Genomic DNA, 20,068 nt, shown 5'->3' on the forward strand with positions numbered 1-20,068 from the left:
GTTATGGGGGAGCTGTATATGTTATGGGGGAGCTGTATATGTTATGGGGGAGCTGTATATGTTATGGGGGAGCTGTATATGTTATGGGGGAGCTGTATATATATTATGGGGGAGCTGTATATGTTATGGGGGAGCTGTATATATGTTATGGGGGAGCTGTATATATATTATGGGGGAGCTGTATATGTTATGGAGGAGCTGTATATGTTATGGGGGAGCTGTATATGTTATGGGGAGCTGTATATGTTATGGGGGAGCTGTATATGTTATGGGGGAGCTGTATATGTTATGGGGGAGCTGTATATATGTTATGGGGGATCTGTATATATATTATGGAGGAGCTGTATATGTTATGGAGGAGCTGTATATGTTATGGGGGAGCTGTATATGTTATGGGGATCTATATATGTTATGGAGGATCTCTATATGTTATGGAGGAGCTGTATATGTTATGGGGGAGCTGTATATATTATGGGGGAGCTGTATATATTATGGGGGAGCTGTATATATTATGGGGGAGCTGTATATGTTATGGGGGAGCTGTATATGTTATGGGGGAGCTGTATATATTATGGGGGAGCTGTATATGTTATGGGGGAGATGTATATGATATGGGGGATCTGTATATATGTTATGGGGGATCTGTATATATGTTATGGGGGAGCTCTATATGTAATGGAGGAGCTGTATATGTTATGGGGGAGCTGTATATGTTATGGGGGATCTGTATATATATTATGGAGGAGCTGTATATGTTATGGGGGAGCTGTATATGTTATGGGGGAGCTGTATATATTATGGGGGAGCTGTATATGTTATGGAGGAGCTGGATATGTTATGGGGGAGCTGTATATATGTTATGGGGGATCTGTATATGTTATGGGGGATCTGTATATGTTATGGGGGATCTGTATATATATTATGGGGGAGCTGTATATGTTATGGGGGAGCTGTATATGTTATGGGGGATCTATATATATATATTATGGAGGAGCTGTATATGTTATGGGGGAGCTGTATATGTTATGGGGGAGCTGTATATATATTATGGAGGAGCTGTATATGTTATGGGGGAGCTGTATATGTTATGGGGGAGCTGTATATGTTATGGGGGATCTGTATATGTTATGGTGAGCTGTATATGTTATGGAGGAGCTGTATATGTTATGTGGGATCTGTATATGTTATGGAGGAGCTGTATATGTTATGGGGGAGCTGTACATGTTATGGGGGATCTGTATATGTTATGGGGGATCTGTATATGTTATGGGGGAGCTGTATATGTTATGGGGGATCTGTATATATGTTATGGAGGAGCTGTATATGTTATGGGGGATCTGTATATGTTATGGAGAAGCTGTATATGTTATGGGGGAGCTGTATATGTTATGGGGGAGCTGTATATGTTATGGGGGATCTGTATATATTATGGGGGATCTGTATATGTTATGTGGGAGCTGTATATGTTATGGGGGATCTGTATATGTTATGGAGGAGCTGTATATGTTATGTGGGAGCTGTATATGTTATGGGGGATCTGTATATGTTATGGGGGAGACAGAGATGTTATGGGGGAGCTGTATATGTTATGGAGGAGACAGAGATGTTATGGGGGATCTGTATATGTTATGGGGGAGACAGATGTTATGGGGGAGATGTATATATTATGGGGGATCTGTATATGTTATGGTGAGCTGCATATGTTATGGGGGAGCTGTATATGTTATGGGGGAGCTGTATATGTTATGGGGGAGCTGTATATGTTATGGGGGATCTGTATATGTTATGGGGGAGACAGAGATGTTATGGGGGAGATGTATATGTTATGGGGGGAGACAGAGATGTTATGGGGGAGCTGTATATGTTATGGGGGAGCTGTATATGTTATGGGGGAGCTGTATATGTTATGGGGGAGCTGTATATGTTATGGAGGAGCTGTATATGTTATGGGGGAGCTGTATATGTTATGGGGGATCTGTATATGTTAAGGGGGATCTGTATATGTTATGGAGGATCTGTATATGTTATGGGGGAGCTGTATATGTTATGGGGGAGCTGTATATATTATGGGGGAGCTGTATATATTATGGGGGAGCTGTATATTATGAGGGAGCTGTATATGTTATGGGGAAGCTGTATATGTTATGAGTGATCTGTATATATTATGGGGGAGCTGTATATGTTATGGGGGATCTGTATATGTTATGGGGGATCTGTATATATATTATGGAGGAGCTGTATATGTTATGGGGGAGCTGTATATGTTATGGGGGATCTGTATATGTTATGGGGGAGCTGTATATGTTATGGAGGAGCTGTATATGTTATGGGGGAGCTGTATATGTTATGGGGGATCTGTATATATATTATGGAGGAGCTGTATATGTTATGGGGGATCTGTATATATATTATGGAGGAGCTGTATATGTTATGGGGGATCTGTATATGTTATGGGGGAGCTGTATATGTTATGGAGGAGCTGTATATGTTATGGGGGAGCTGTATATGTTATGGGGGAGCTGTATATGTTATGGAGGAGCTGTATATGTTATGGGGGATCTGTATATGTTATGGGGGAGCTGTATATGTTATGGAGGAGCTGTATATGTTATGGGGGAGCTGTATATGTTATGGGGGATTTGTATATTTTATGGGGGAGCTGTATATGTTATGGGGGAGCTGTATATGTTATGGTGAGCTGTATATGTTATGGGGGATCTGTATATGTTATGGGGGAGCTGTATATGTTATGGAGGAGCTGTATATGTTATGGGGGAGCTGTATATGTTATGGAGAAGCTGTATATGTTATGGAGGAGCTGTATATGTTATGGGGGATTTGTATATTTTATGGGGGAGCTGTATATGTTATGGGGGAGATGTATATATTATTGAGGAGCTGTATATGTTATGGGGGATCTGTATATGTTATGGGGGAGCTGTATATGTTATGGAGGAGCTGTATATGTTATGGAGGAGCTGTATATGTTATGGGGATCTGTATATATATTATGGGGGAGCTGTATACATTATGGGGGATCTGTATATGTTATGGGGGAGACAGAGATGTTATGTGGGAGCTGTATATGTTATGGGGGATCTGTATATATGTTATGGGGGAGACAGATGTTATGGGGGAGCTGTATATATATTATGGAGGAGCGGTATATGTTACGGGGGAGATGTATATATATTATGGAGGAGATGTATATGTTATGGGGGAGCTGTATATGTTATGGGGGAGATGTATATGTTATGGGGGATCTGTATATATTATGGGGGATCTGTATATGATATGGGGGAGCTGTATATGTTATGGGGGATCTGTATATATATTATGGAGGAGCTGTATATGTTATGGGGGAGCTGTATATATTATGGGGGATCTGTATATGTTATGGGGAAGCTGTATATGTTATGGGGGAGCTGTATATGTTATGGAGAAGCTGTATATATTATGGGGGAGCTGTATATATTATGGGGGATCTGTATATGTTATGGGGGATCTGTATATGTTATGGGGGAGCTGTATATGTTATGGGGGATCTGTATATGTTATGGGGGATCTGTATATATATTATGGAGGAGCTGTCTGTTATGGGGGAGCTGTATATGTTATGGGGGATCTGTATATGTTATGGGGGAGATGTATATATATTATGGAGGAGCTGTATGTTATGGGGGAGCTGTATATGTTATGGGGGAGCTGTATATGTTATGGGGGAGCTGTATATGTTATGGGGATCTGTATATATGTTATGGGGGAGCTGTATATGTAATGGAGGAGCTGTATACGTTATGGGGGAGCTGTATATGTTATGGGGGATCTGTATATGTTATGGGGGATCTGTATATATGTTATGGGGGAGCTGTATATGTTATGGGGGAGCTGTATATGTTATGGGGGAGCTGTATATGTTATGGGGGAGCTGTATATGTTATGAAGGAGCTGTATATGTTATGGTGGAGCTGTATATGTTATGAAGGATCTGTATATGTTATGGGGGAGCTGTTTATGTGATGGGGGAGCTGTATATATGTTATGGGGGAGCTGTATATGTTATGGGGGAGTTGTATATGTTATGGAGGATCTGTATATATATTATGGAGGAGCTGTATATGTTATGGGGGAGCTGTATATGTTATGGGGGAGCTGTATATGTTATGGAGGAGCTGTATATGTTATGGGGGATCTGTATATGTTATGGGGGAGCTGTATATGTTATGGGGGAGACAGAGATGTTATGGGAGAGCTGTATATGTTATGGGGGAGCTGTATATGTTATGGGGGAGCTGTATATGTTATGGGGGAAGCTGTACATGTTATGGGGGAAGCTGTACATGTTATGGGGAGCTGTATATGTTATGGGGGAGCTGTATATGTTATGGGGGAGCTGTATATGTTATGGGGGAGCTGTATATATTATGGAGGAGCTGTATATGTTATGGGGGAGCTGTATATATTATGGGGGAGCTGTATATGTTATGGGGGAGCTGTATATGTTATGAGGGATCTGTATATGTTATGGGGGATCTGTATATATATTATGGAGGAGCTGTATATGTTATGGGGGATCAGTATATATGTTATGGGGGAGCTGTATATGTTATGGAGGAGCTGTAGATGTTATGGGGGATCTGTATATGTTATGGGGGATCTGTATATGATATGGGGGAGCTGTACATGTTATGGGGGATCTGTATATATGTTACGGGGGAGCTGTACATGTTATGGGGGAGATGTATATGTTATGGAGGAGCTGTATATGTTATGGAGGAGCTGTATATGTTATGGGGAGCTGTATATGTTATGGGGAAGCTGTATATGTTATGGGGGAGCTGTATATGTTATGGGGGATCTGTATATATATTATGGAGGCGCTGTATATGTTATGGGGGATCAGTATATATGTTATGGGGGAGCTGTATATGTTATGGAGGAGCTGTATATGTTATGGGGGATCTGTATATGTTATGGGGGAGCTGTATATGTTATGGGGGATCTGTATATATGTTATGGGGGAGCTGTATATGTTATGGGGGAGCTGTACATGTTATGTGGGAGCTGTATATGTTATGGGGAAGCTGTATATGTTATGGGGAGCTGTATATGTTATGGGGGAGCTGTATATGTTATGGGGGAGCTGTATATGTTATGGGGGAGCTGTATATGTTATGGGGGAGCTGTATATGTTATGGGGGAGCTGTATATGTTATGGGGGAGCTGTATATGTTATGGAGAAGCTGTATATGTTATGGGGGATCTGTATATGTTATGGGGAGCTGTATATGTTATGGGGGAGCTGTATATGTTATGGGGAGCTGTATATGTTATGGAGGAGCTGTATATGTTATGGGGGAGCTGTATATGTTATGGGGGAGCTGTATATGTTATGGGGGAGCTGTATATGTTATGGGGAGCTGTATATGTTATGGGGGAGCTGTATATGTTATGGGGGAGCTGTATATGTTATGGGGGAGCTGTATATGTTATGGGGGAGCTTTATATGTTATGGGGGAGCTGTATATGTTATGGGGGAGCTGTATATGTTATGGAGGAGCTGTATATGTTATGGGGGATATGTATATGTTATGGGGAGCTGTATATGTTATGGGGGAGCTGTATATGTTATGGGGAGCTGTATATGTTATGGAGGAGCTGTATATGTTATGGGGGAGCTGTATATGTTATGAGGGATCTGTATATGTTATGGGGGATCTGTATATATGTTATGGAGGAGCTGTATATGTTATGGGGGATCAGTATATATGTTATGGGGGAGCTGTATATGTTATGGAGGAGCTGTATATGTTATGGGGGATCTGTATATGTTATGGGGGAGCTGTATATGTTATGGGGGATCTGTATATATGTTATGGGGGAGCTGTACATGTTATGAGGGAGCTGTATATGTTATGGGGGATCTGTATATATATTATGGAGGAGCTGTATATGTTATGGGGGAGCTGTATATGTTATGGGGAAGCTGTATATGTTATGGGGGAGCTGTATATGTTATGGGGAGCTGTATATGTTATGGGGGAGCTGTATATGTTATGGGGGAGCTGTATATGTTATGGGGAAGCTGTATATGTTATGGGGGAGCTGTATATGTTATGGGGGAGCTGTACATGTTATGGGGGAGCTGTATATGTTATGGAGGAGCTGTATATGTTATGGGGAAGCTGTATATGTTATGGGGGAGCTGTATATGTTATGGGGGATCTGTATATGTTATGGGGGAGCTGTATATGTTATGGGGGATCTGTATATGTTATGGGGGAGCTGTATATGTTATGGGGGAGCTGTATATATTATGGGGGAGCTGTATATATTATGGGGGAGCTGTATATATTATGGGGGAGCTGTATATGTTATGGGGGAGCTGTATATGATATGGGGGAGCTGTATATATTATGGGGGATCTGTATATGTTATCTGGGAGCTGTATATGTTATGGGGGATCTGTATATATATTATGGAGGAGCTGTATATATTATGGGGGAGCTGTATATATTATGGGGGATCTGTATATGTTATGGGGGATCTGTATATGTTATGGGGAGATGTATATGTTATGGGGGATCTGTATATGTTATGGGGGAGATGGAGATGTAATTGTCCCTAGGCCCATCACACCACATGGTTATATTCCCCTCTCTGATTGGACGCCCCCCCCATCCCACGTCCACACACATGCCAGTCCTGCCCACATCATGCTGCCTGACTGCAGTGGTCACATGACCCTCTGTGCTGGGGTTAGTTGGCACATCATGCAGACACCTCTGCTCTTATAATGTACGGCCCTCTATACTGTTATATAGTGATTCCTCCCCCGCCATGTCTTCACCGGAGCCTGAGATGCCCAACACATGCCAGATCCAGGGATCTTCGCTATCCAGCTGCACCACCCAGGGATCTTCACTATCCAGCTGCAGCACCCAGGGATCTTCACTATCCAGCTGCAGCACCCAGGGATCTTCACTATCCAGCTGCAGCACCCAGGGATCTTCACTATCCAGCTGCAGCACCCAGGGATCTTCACTATCCAGCTGCAGCACCCAGGGATCTTCGCTATCCAACTGCAGCACCCAGGGATCTTCACTATCCAGCTGCAACACCCAGGGATCTTCGCTATCCAGCTGCAACACCCAGGGATCTTCGCTTTCCAGCTGCACCACCCAGGGATCTTCGCTATCCAGCTGCACCACCCAGGGATCTTCGCTATCCAACTGCACCACCCAGGGATCTTCACTATCCAGCTGCAACACCCAGGAATCTTCACTATCCAGCTGCAACACCCAGGAATCTTCACTTTCCAGCTGCAGCACCCAGGGATCTTCACTATCCAGCTGCAGCACCCAGGGATCTTCACTATCCAGCTGCAGCACCCAGGGCTCTTCGCTATCCAGCTGCACCACCCAGGGATCTTCACTATCCAGCTGCACCACCCAGGGATCTTCACTATCCAGCTGCACCACCCAGGGATCTTCGCTATCCAGCTGCACCACCCAGGGACCTTCATTACTGGGGTGGGGCGGAATACTAATTCTAACCCTTTCTGATAGTAAAGCAGAGGCTTTGGCCCCCAGGGGACCTGAGGACAGGCGGGACCCCAATATGGTTAGTTAGACCCCCTTTTAGCCCCCAGACCCTCCGTTGCCAGCTGATCACACACAGGTTAGATGGCCACAATAGCACACAGACAGGCTCCCCCGGAGGGGCAGGCAGGGTGGTACTTACAGGGTGTGCCCGTACCTGCTGCCCCCTTACTTCATATACTCCCCCTCGCTCACATAATCCATAAAGGAACCAGGCAGCTCCGCAAAGTCCTCTAGAATGAGGCTACTGGAGTCCTCACCCAGATGGCCGCTATCAGGCCGAGAGCCCCTGGAGCCCACGGGGCCCTTCTGTGGGGCTGGAGCAGCCAGTGGAAGGTGGGAGGCCGAATGCTCAGTGACCATCTCACCCGCCGGCTCCGACGAGGGCCCCAGAACGTGGTAGAGGCTCGGCAGACGGATGTCGAAGCGGAGGCCAAACTTGGCAAAGAGCTTATCATTGAGGGCAAAGAGTTTCTGAGAGATGTCAAAGCCGAGGAGTACGGAGAAGAGGCGCGCGATGTACTTCTCCCGGGCCAGGAGCAGGTACAGCTTCTTCCGGGGCCAGCTGATGTACGCGCTGTCTGTCTCCGCTGTCAGCGTCACCTGAGGGAGGACAAAGCCATTACAGATCAAACTACAACTCCTATCATCCTCCCCATCTATTATCAAGTACTTTTCATTACTGAAGGCTCCGCGGGGGCGGGACCTCTTTCCACAAACCAATCACTGCCCTCTGGTGGCCTCCTGTATAACAACACTGATATAATAGTAATATAATGACATTTGATCACAGCCCCACCCCCTGTATAACAACACTGATACAATAGTAATATAATGACATGTGATCACAGCCCTGCCCCCTGTATGACATCACTAATATAATATAATGACATGTGATCACAGCCCTGCCCCCTGTATGACATCACTAATATAATATAATGACATGTGATCACAGCCCCGCCCCCTGTATGACATCACTAATATAATATAATGACATGTGATCACAGCCCCGCCCCCTGTATGACATCACTGATGTAATATAATAGTAATATAATGACATGTGATCACAGCCCCGCCCCCTGTATGACATCACTGATGTAATATAATAGTAATATAATGACATGTGATCACAGTCCTGCCCCCTGTATGACATCACTAATATAATATAATAGTAATATAATGACATGTGATCACAGCCCCGCCCCCTGTATGACATCACTGATATAATATAATAGTAATATAATGACATGTGATCACAGCCCCGCCCCCTGTATGACATCACTGATGTAATATAATAGTAATATAATGACATGTGATCACAGCCCCACCCCCTGTATAACAACACTGATATAATAGTAATATAATGACATGTGATCCCAGCCCCGCCCCCTGTATGACATCACTGATATAATATAATAGTAATATAATGACATGTGATCACAGCCCCTCCCCCTGTATGATATCACTAATATAATATAATAGTAATATAATGACATGTGATCACAGCCCCACCCCCTGTATGACATCACTAATATAATATAATAGTAATATAATGACATGTGATCACAGCCCCACCCCCTTTATGACATCACTAATATAATATAATGACATGTGATCAAAGCCCCGCCCCCTGTATGACATCACTAATATAATATAATGACAAATGATCACAGCCCCGCCCCCTGTATGACATCACTGGTATAATATAATAGTAATATAATGACGTGATCACAGCCCCGCCCCCTGTATGACATCACTGATATAATATAGTAATATAATGACATGTGATCCCAGCCCTGCCCCCTGTATGACATCACTGATATAATATAATAGTAATATAATGACATGTGATCACAGCCCCGCCCCCTGTATGACATCACTAATATAATATAATAGTAATATAATGACATGTGATCACAGCCCCGCCTCCTGTATGACATCACTGATATAATATGACATGTGATCACAGCCCCGCCCCCTGTATGACATCACTGATATAATATGACATGTGATCACAGACCCGCCCCCTGTATGACATCACTGATATAATATGACATGTGATCACAGCCCCGCCCCCTGTATGACATCACTGATATAATATGACATGTGATCACAGCCCGCCCCCTGTATGACATCACTGATATAATATGACATGTGATCACAGCCCCACCCCCTGTATGACATCACTGATATAATATGACATGTGATCACAGCCCCGCCCCCTGTATGACATCACTGATATAATATGACATGTGATCACAGCCCCGCCCCCTGTATGACATCACTGATATGACATGTGATCACAGCCCTGCCCCCTGTATGACATCACTGATATAATATGACATGTGATCACAGCCCCGCCCCCTGTATGACATCACTCACCTGGAATGTTCCTTCCTCTGTCGGCCGTAGAGATTCCCACTCTGGAGAATCCAGGAACTGATAAGGAAACACGTAATGTAAGAACTGACCGTCCAGACTGACCTTCACCCTACAGCAGAGACAGACAGGGGATGTAAGGAGACAGCGCGATGTTCTGCAGATCTATAGAGAGGTCAGAGGTGTAATAATCTGCAGGATATATCACTGTGTATATATAGAGGACGGAGCGATGTTCTGCAGATCTATAGAGAGGTCAGAGGTGTAATAACCTGCAGGATATATCACTATGTATATGTAGAGGACAGAGCGATGTTCTGCAGATCTGTAGAGGTGTAATAATCTGCAGGATATATCACTATGTATATGTAGAGGACAGAGCAATGTTCTGCAGATCTGTAGAGGTCAGAGGTGTAATAATCTGCAGGATATATGACTATGTATCTGTAGAGAGGACAGAGCAATGTTCTGCAGATCTGTATAGAGGTCAGAGGTGTAATAATCTGCAGGATATATCACTATGTATTTGTAGAGAGGACAGAGCGATGTTCTGCAGATCTATAGAGGTCAGTGGTGTAATGATCTGCAGGATATATCACTATGTATATGTAGAGAACAGAGCGATGTTCTGCAGATCTATAGAGGTCAGAGGTGTAATCATCTGCAGGATATATCACTATGTATATGTAGAGGACGGAGCGATGTTCTGCAGATCTGTAAAGGTCAGTGGAGTAATAATCTGCAGGATATATCACTATGTATATGTAGAGGACAGAGCGATGATCTGCAGATCTGTATAGAGGTCAGAGGTGTAATAATCTGCAGGATATCTCACTATGTATATGTAGAGGACAGAGTGATGTTCTGCAGATCTGTAGATGTCAGTGGTGTAATAATCTGCAGGATATATGACTATGTATATATAGAGGACAGAGCGATGTTCTGCAGATCTGTAGAGGTCAGAGGTGTAATAATCTGCAGGATATATGACTATGTATATATAGAGGACAGAGCGATGATCTGCAGATCCGTATAGAGGTCAGTGGAGTAATAATCTGCAGGATATATGACTATGTATATATAGAGGACGGAGCGATGTTCTGCAGATCTGTATAGAGGTCAGTGGAGTAATAATCTGCAGTATATATATGACTACGTATATATAGAGGACGGAGCGATGTTCTGCAGATCAGTATAGAGGTCAGTGGAGTAATGATCTGCAGGATATATGACTATGTATATGTAGAGGACCGTGCGATGTTCTGCAGATCTGTAGAGGTCAGTGGAGTAATAATCTGCAGGATATATCACTATGTATATGTAGAGGACAGAGCGATGATCTGCAGATCTGTATAGAGGTCAGTGGTGTAATAATCTGCAGGATATATCACTATGTATATATAGAGGACAGAGCGATGTTCTGCAGATCTGTAGAGGTCAGTGGTGTAATAATCTGCAGGATATATCACTATATATATATAGAGGACGGAGCGATGTTCTGCAGATCTGTAGAGAGGTCAGTGGAGTAATAATCTGCAGGATACATCACTATGTATATATAGAGGACGGAGCGATGTTCTGCAGATCTGTAGAGGTCAGTGGAGTAATAATCTGCAGGATATATCACTATATATATATAGAGGACGGAGCGATGTTCTGCAGATCTGTATAGAGGTCAGTGGTGTAATAATCTGCAGGATATATCACTATGTATATATAGAGGACGGAGCGATGTTCTGCAGATCTGTAGAGGTCAGTGGAGTAATGATCTGCAGGATATATCACTATGTATATATAGAGGACGGAGCGATGTTCTGCAGATCTGTATAGAGGTCAGTGGAGTAATAATCTGCAGGATATATGACTATGTATATATAGAGGACGGAGCGATGTTCTGCAGTTCTGTATAGAGGTCAGTGGAGTAATGATCTGCAGGATACATCACTATGTATATATAGAGGACGGAGCGATGTTCTGCAGTTCTGTATAGAGGTCAGTGGAGTAATGATCTGCAGGATACATCACTATGTATATATAGAGGACGGAGCGATGTTCTGCAGATCTGTAGAGGTCAGTGGAGTAATGATCTGCAGGATACATCACTATGTATATATAGAGGACGGAGCGATGTTCTGCAGATCTGTATAGAGGTCAGTGGAGTAATGATCTGCAGGATACATCACTATGTATATATAGAGGACAGAGCGATGTGCTGCAGATCTGTAGAGGTCAGAGCTGTAATATTCTGCAGTATACATCACTATATATAGAGGACGGCGCGATGTTCTGCAGATCTCCTTTTCTCCCCATATACACCCACAGGCACCTACCTCCCGGAGATGAGCAGGGACAGGCGGTCTATGGGGGTCTTGCCCTCCAGGGCGTAGCTCTGCTCGGCGCTCAGGCTGTGGACCTCCATACCGCTGCAGTGGGCGATCTCCTTGAAGACGGGCAGCGGCACCTGCAGAGGTTGGTAAACGTTGTGGTACAGGGCGTCGTAGTTCTGCCCGTAGGAGTCTCTGCGCAGTCGGTAGAGGAGATGGATGGTCTGCACCAGGCACGCCACCACCAGCAGAACGTTCCAGACCACCACATCCACCCCGCAGACCCACAGCGCCCCCCAGATCGCCATCCCCAGGAAACCAGCCGCAAACAGCACGAAGATGTAGATGCCGCCCTTCACTCCGCTGCCCCCCATGAACGCCAGCAGGAGGAAGAGGTTGGACATATGGTACATGCCGCCCTCCATGTAGGAGTGCCACCCCGCACAGTGGGGGGTGTACAGGAGGTGGTCCGCACCGGAGGACGCCATCTTGTCTGCACCTGCAACGACAAAGAGGAGGAGATTATAGAACCACAGATACTATGAAGACCCCCAACCCAATGTGTATGGAGACCCCCCAGCCCAATGTGTATGGAGACCCCCAACCCAATGTGTATGGAGACCCCCCAGCCCAATGTGTATGGAGACCCCCAACCCAATGTGTATGGAGACCCCCCCCGACCTCTAATGTGTATGGAGACCCCCGACCTCTAATGTGTATGAAGACCCCCCCGACCTCTAATGTGTATGGAGACCCCCGACCCAATGTGTATGGAGACCCCCGACCTCTAATGTGTATGGAGACCTCCCGACCCAATGTGTATGGAGACCCCCGACCTCTAATGTGTATGAAGACCCTCAACCCAATGTGTATGGAGACCCCCAACCTCTAATGTGTATGGAGACCCCCAACCTCTAATGTGTATGGAGACCCCCTGAACCAATGTGTATGGAGACCCCCCCCCGACCTCTAATGTGTATGGAGACCCCCGACCTCTAATGTGTATGAAGACCCCCCCGACCTCTAATGTGTATGGAGACCCCCGACCTCTAATGTGTATGAAGACCCCCCCGACCTCTAATGTGTATGGAGACCCCCGACCTCTAATGTGTATGGAGACCCCCGACCCAATGTGTATGGAGACCCCCGACCTCTAATGTGTATGGAGACCTCCCGACCCAATGTGTATGGAGACCCCCCAGCCCAATGTGTATGAAGACCCCCAACCCAATGTGTATGGAGACCCCCCAGCCCAATGTGTATGGAGACCCCCAACCCAATGTGTATGGAGACCCCCCAGCCCAATGTGTATGGAGACCCCCAACCCAATGTGTATGGAGACCCCCCAACCCAATGTGTATGGAGACCCCCCAGCCCAATGTGTATGGAGACCCCCAACCCAATGTGTATGGAGACCCCCCAGCCCAATGTGTATGGAGACCCCCAACCCAATGTGTATGGAGACCCCCCAGCCCAATGTGTATGAAGACCCCCAACCCAATGTGTATGGAGACCCCCGACCCAATGTGTATGGAGACCCCCCAGCCCAATGTGTATAGAGACCCCCAACCCAATGTGTATGGAGACCCCCCAGCCCAATGTGTATGGAGACCCCCAACCCAATGTGTATGGAGACCCCCCAGCCCAATGTGTATGGAGACCCCCAACCCAATGTGTATGGAGACCCCCCCGACCTCTAATGTGTATGGAGACCCCCGACCTCTAATGTGTATGAAGACCCCCCGACCCAATGTGTATGGAGACCCCCGACCTCTAATGTGTATGGAGACCCCCGACCTCTAATGTGTATGGAGACCCCCAACCTCTAATGTGTATGGAGACCCCTGACCTCTAATGTGTATGGAGACCCCCTTAACCAATGTGTATGGAGACCCCCAACCCAATGTGTATGGAGACCCCCGACCCAATGTGTATGGAGACCTCCAACCTCTAATGTGTATGGAGACCCCCCAGCCCAATGTGTATGGAGACCCCCGACCTCTAATGTGTATGGAGACCCCCGACCTCTAATGTGTATAGAGACCCCCAACCTCTAATGTGTATAGAGACCCCCAACCTCTAATGTGTATGGAGACCCCCTGAACCAATGTGTATGGAGACCCCCAACCCAATGTGTATGGAGACCTCCAACCTCTAATGTGTATGGAGACCCCCCAGCCCAATGTGTATGGAGACCCCCGACCTCTAATGTGTATGGAGACCCCCGACCCAATGTGTATGGAGACCCCCGACCTTTAATGTGTATGGAGACCCCCCCGACCCAATGTGTATGGAGACCCCCAACCTCTAATGTGTATGGAGACCCCCGACCTCTAATGTGTATGGAGACCCCCAGACCCTCTAATGTGTATGGAGACCCCCAACCTCTAATGTGTATGGAGATCCCCGACCTCTAATGTGTATGGAGACCCCCAGACCCTCTAATGTGTATGGAGACCCCCAGACCCTCTAATGTGTATGGAGACCCCCTGACCCTCTAATGTGTATGGAGACCCCCCGACCCTCTAATGTGTATGGAGACCCCCCGACCCTCTAATGTGTATGGAGACCCCCCGACCCTCTAATGTGTATGGAGACCCCCCCCCCCCGACCCTCTGATGTGTATGGAGACCCCCCCGACCCTCTAATGTGTATGGAGACCCCCCCCCCCCGACACTCTAATGTGTATGTAGACCCCCCAACCCTCTAATGTGTATGGAGACCCCCCCGACCCTCTAGTGTGTATGGAGACCTCCCGACTTTACCCGACATGTGAGGTTGGGGGACAGAAGGATTGAGCATGGTGGACATCATTGCCCAATTTTTATGTTCTGCCTCCGCATCTCAGAGCACCGGCCTATCATGTCACAGCACCGACCTATCATGTCACAGCACGGACCTATCATCTCAGAGCACCGACCTATCATCTCAGAGCACCGACCTATCATCTCAGAGCACCGACCTATCATCTCAGAGCACCGACCTATCATCTCACACAGCCGACCTATCATCTCAGAGCACCGACCTATCATCTCAGAGCACCGACCTATCATCTCAGAGCACCGACCTATCATCTCAGAGCACCGACCTATCATCTCACAGCACCGACCTATCATCTCACAGCACCGACCTATATCATCTCACAGCACCGACCTATATCATCTCACAGCACCGACCTATCATCTCACAGCGCCGACCTATCATCTCACAGCGCCGACCTATCATCTCACAGCACCGACCTATCATGTCACAGCACCGACCTATCATGTCACAGCACCGACCTATCATGTCACAGCGCCGACCTATTATGTCACAGCACCGACCTATCATGTCACAGCACCGGCCTATCATGTCACAGCGCCGACCTATCATGTCACAGCACCGGCCTATCATGTCACAGCACCGACCTATCATGTCACAGCGCCGACCTATCATGTCACAGCGCCGACCTATTATGTCACAGCGCCGACCTATCATCTCACAGCGCCGACCTATCATGTCACAGCGCCGACCTATCATGTCACAGCACCGACATATCATGTCACAGCGCCGACCTATATCATCTCACAGCACCGACCAATCATCTCACAGCACCGACCTATATCATCTCACAGCACCGACCTATCATCTCACAGCACCGACCTATATCCTCTCACAGCACCGACCAATCATGTCACAGCACCGACCAATCATCTCACAGCACCGACCTACCATGTCACAACACCGACCTATCATGTCACAGCGCCGACCTATCATGTCACAGCGCCGACCTATCATGTCACAGCGCCGACCTATATCATCTCACAGCACCGACCTATCATGTCACAGCACCGACCTATCATGTCACAGCACCGACCTATATCATCTCACAGCACCGACCTATCATGTCACAGCACCGACCAATCATCTCACAGCACCGACCTATATCATCTCACAGCACCGACCTATCATCTCACAGCACCGACCTATATCCTCTCACAGCACCGACCAATCATGTCACAGCACCGACCTATCATCTCACAGCACCGACCTATCATGTCACAGCACCGACCTATCATGTCACAGCACCGACCTACCATGTCACAGCACCGACCTATCATGTCACAGCACCGACCTACCATGTCACAGCGCCGACCTACCATGTCACAGCGCCGACCTATCATGTCACAGCGCCGACCTATCATGTCACAGCGCCGACCTATCATGTCACAGCGCCGACCTATCATGTCACAGCGCCGACCTATCATGTCACAGCGCCGACCTATCATGTCACAGCGCCGACCTATCATGTCACAGCGCCGACCTATCATGTCACAGCGCCGACCTATCATCTCACAGCGCCCACCTATCATGTCACAGCGCCGACCTATCATGTCACAGCGCCGACCTATCATGTCACAGCACCGACCTATCATGTCACACAGCCGACCTATCATCTCATAGCACCGACCTATCATCTAGGAATCATGACATATTTTTCTGGTTCTGAGAATACAGTATAAAACTTTATTCATATCCTTGTCCATCACAGGAGAACAACGAAAAAACAGCCGCACCAAATCCCCCGCCGGCCTCCACGTGCCATGTCGGCTATTGTTATTTATAAGTCACATGATCTGTACACACCCATTATACCGCAGCTTTATAAGTCACATGATCTGTACACAACCATTATACTGCAGCTTTATAAGTCACATGATCTGTACACAACCATTATACCACAGCTTTATAAGTCACATGATCTGTACACAACCATTATACCGCAGCTTTATAAGTCACATGATCTGTACACAACCATTATACCGCAGCTTTATAAGTCACATGATCTGTACACAACCATTATACCGCAGCTTTATAAATCACATGATCTGTACACAACCATTATACCGCAGCTTTATAAGTCACATGATCTGTACACAACCATTATACCGCAGCTTTATAAGTCACATGATCTGTACACAACCATTATACCGCAGCTTTATAAGTCACATGATCTGTACACAACCATTATACCGCAGCTTTATAAGTCACATGATCTGTACACAACCATTATACCGCAGCTTTATAAGTCACATGATCTGTACACAACCATTATACCGCAGCTTTATAAGTCACATGATCTGTACACAACCATTATACCGCAGCTTTATAAGTCACATGATCTGTACACAACCATTATACCGCAGCTTTATAAGTCACATGATCTGTACACAACCATTATACCGCAGCTTTATAAGTCACATGATCTGTACACAACCATTATACCGCAGCTTTATAATTCACATGATCTGTACACAACCATTATACCGCAGCTTTATAAGTCACATGATCTGTACACAACCATTATACCGCAGCTTTAAGTCACATGATCTGTACACAACCATAATACCGCAGCTTTATAAGTCACATGATCTGTACACAACCATTATACCGCAGCTTTATAAGTCACATGATCTGTACACAACCATTATACCGCAGCTTTATAAGTCACATGATCTGTACACAACCATTATACCGCAGCTTTATAAGTCACATGATCTGTACACAACCATTATACCGCAGCTTTATAAGTCACATGATCTGTACACACCCATTATACCGCAGCTTTATAAGTCACATGATCTGTACACAACCATTATACCGCAGCTTTATAAGTCACATGATCTGTACACACCCATTATACCGCAGCTTTATAAGTCACATGATCTGTACACAACCATTATACCGCAGCTTTATAAGTCACATGATCTGTACACAACCATTATACCGCAGCTTTATAAGTCACATGATCTGTACACAACCATTATACCGCAGCTTTATAAGTCACATGATCTGTACACACCCATTATACCGCAGCTTTATAAGTCACATGATCTGTACACAACCATTATACCGCAGCTTTATAAGTCACATGATCTGTATAATCTTAGGATTTGGTATAATCTAAACACGATGTAAATACAACAACCGTCTCAGGAGCTCCAAGAAAACCCTCCAGTAAGCGGATAAGGCTCCGGCGATTATAATGGATTACACGATAACATCTCTTATTGCTGTCAGTGAATGAGAACATTCTCACCTACATCTAGAGCAGACAACTCAAAATCTTCTAACTCAGCTGAGGGTTTGCTACATTGTAACAGTATGAAAAATCCTAGAATGAACCTCTCTCACCTGACTCTAGTCTTATGGTTTTCTATAACACATTGTAACAAACCCTCAGCTGTGAGAGATATGAAGCCAGGAACAGTTTACGGCTTCTGAGTGTAAATAAAGGCAGTTCCCTGGAATTATGGGAGGATGAAGAATAAAGAAGATATAAGACAATCTGTGAGGACGGAGATCTGCGATCTATGGGGGGATCCTGAGGGGACAGAGATCTGTGATCTATGGGGGGGAGGATCCTGAGAGGACAGAGATCTGCGATCTATGGAGGGGATCCTGAGGGGACAGAGATCTGTGATCTATGGGGAGGGGGCATCCTGAGGGGACAGAGATCTGTGATCTATGGGGGGGAGGATCCTGAGAGGACAGAGATCTGCGATCTATGGAGGGGATCCTGAGGGGACAGAGATCTGTGATCTATGGGGGGGGGCATCCTGAGGGGACAGAGATCTGTGATCTATGGGGGGGATCCTGAGAGGCCAGAGATCTGTTATCTATGGGGGGGGGGGGGGGGATCCTGAGGGGACGGAGATCTGTGATCTATGGGGGGGATCCTGAGGGGACGGAGATCTGTGATCTATGGGGGGATCCTGAGGGGACAGAGATCTGTGATCTATGGGGGGGGGGGCATCCTGAGGGGACAAAGATCTATGATCTATGGGGGCGATCCTGAGAGGCCAGAGATCTGTTATCTATGGGGGGGGGATCCTGAGGGGACGGAGATCTGTGATCTATGGGGGGGGGGATCCTGAGGGGACGGAGATCTGTGATCTATGGGGGGAATCCTGAGGGGACAGAGATCTGTGATCTATGGGGGGGATCCTGAGGGGACAGAGATCTGTGATCTATGGGGGGATCCTGAGGGGACGGAGATCTGTTATCTGTGGGGGGGATCCTGAGGGGACGGAGATCTGTGATCTATGGGGGATCCTGAGGAAGATCTATGGAGATCCTGATAGGGGGAGGGGGAGCTGTGATCTATGGGGGATCTTAAAGGGAGCTGTGATCCATGGGGATCCTGAGGAAGGAGATCTGTGATCTATGGGGGATCCTGAGGGGAGCTGTGATCTATGGGGGATCCTGAGAGGAGGGAGCTGTGATCTTTGTGGGATTCTGAGGGGAGGGAGCTATGATCTTTGTGGGATTCTGAGGAAGATCTGTGATCTATGGGGGATTCTGAGGGGAGGAAGCTGTGATCTATGGGGGATCTTGAGGGGAGGGAGCTGTGATCTTTGGGGGATTCTGAGGGGAGCTGTGATCTATGGGGGATCCTGGGGAGACAGAGCTGTGATCTATGGAGGATCCTAAGAGGAGGGAGCTGTGATCTTTGTGGGATTCTGAGGGGAGGGAGCTATGATCTATGGGGTATCCTGAGGAAGATCTGTGATCTATGGGGGATTCTGTGGGGAGGGAGCTATGATCTATGGGGATCCTGGGGAGACAGAGCTGTGATCTATGGAGGATCCTGAGGGGAGGGAGCTGTGATCTGTGGGGGATCCTGAGGGGAGGGAGCTGTGATCTGTGGGGGCTCCTGAGAGGAGGAAGCAGTGATCTATAGGGGATCCTGAGGAAGGAGATCTGTGATCTATGGGGGATCCT

At 46.5% G+C, this 20,068-nt stretch overlaps 1 protein-coding gene across 4 annotated transcripts in view; it reads right to left on the reverse strand.

Moving 5' to 3' along the window:
• POPDC2 (popeye domain containing 2) overlaps nucleotides 1-20,068 on the reverse strand; it is a 51,964-nt gene that overhangs the window by 17,090 nt on the left and 14,806 nt on the right. For 2 of the 4 annotated variants that reach the window (XM_056554509.1, XM_056554510.1), the window contains 3 exons: nucleotides 12,311-12,803; nucleotides 9,984-10,092; nucleotides 7,759-8,204 (listed from right to left, as the gene is read on the reverse strand). In XM_056554509.1, the coding sequence (XP_056410484.1) occupies nucleotides 7,770-8,204; nucleotides 9,984-10,092; nucleotides 12,311-12,792 (1,026 nt within the window). In that variant the 5' untranslated portion in view covers nucleotides 12,793-12,803 and the 3' untranslated portion in view covers nucleotides 7,759-7,769. The remainder of the gene's footprint in view (nucleotides 1-7,758; nucleotides 8,205-9,983; nucleotides 10,093-12,310; nucleotides 12,804-20,068) is intronic. The other 2 variants (XM_056554512.1, XM_056554511.1) reach the window with 2 other exon arrangements.

Source organism: Hyla sarda, unplaced genomic scaffold, assembly GCF_029499605.1.
Source record: "Hyla sarda isolate aHylSar1 unplaced genomic scaffold, aHylSar1.hap1 scaffold_763, whole genome shotgun sequence".
Classification (NCBI taxonomy): domain Eukaryota; kingdom Metazoa; phylum Chordata; class Amphibia; order Anura; family Hylidae; genus Hyla; species Hyla sarda.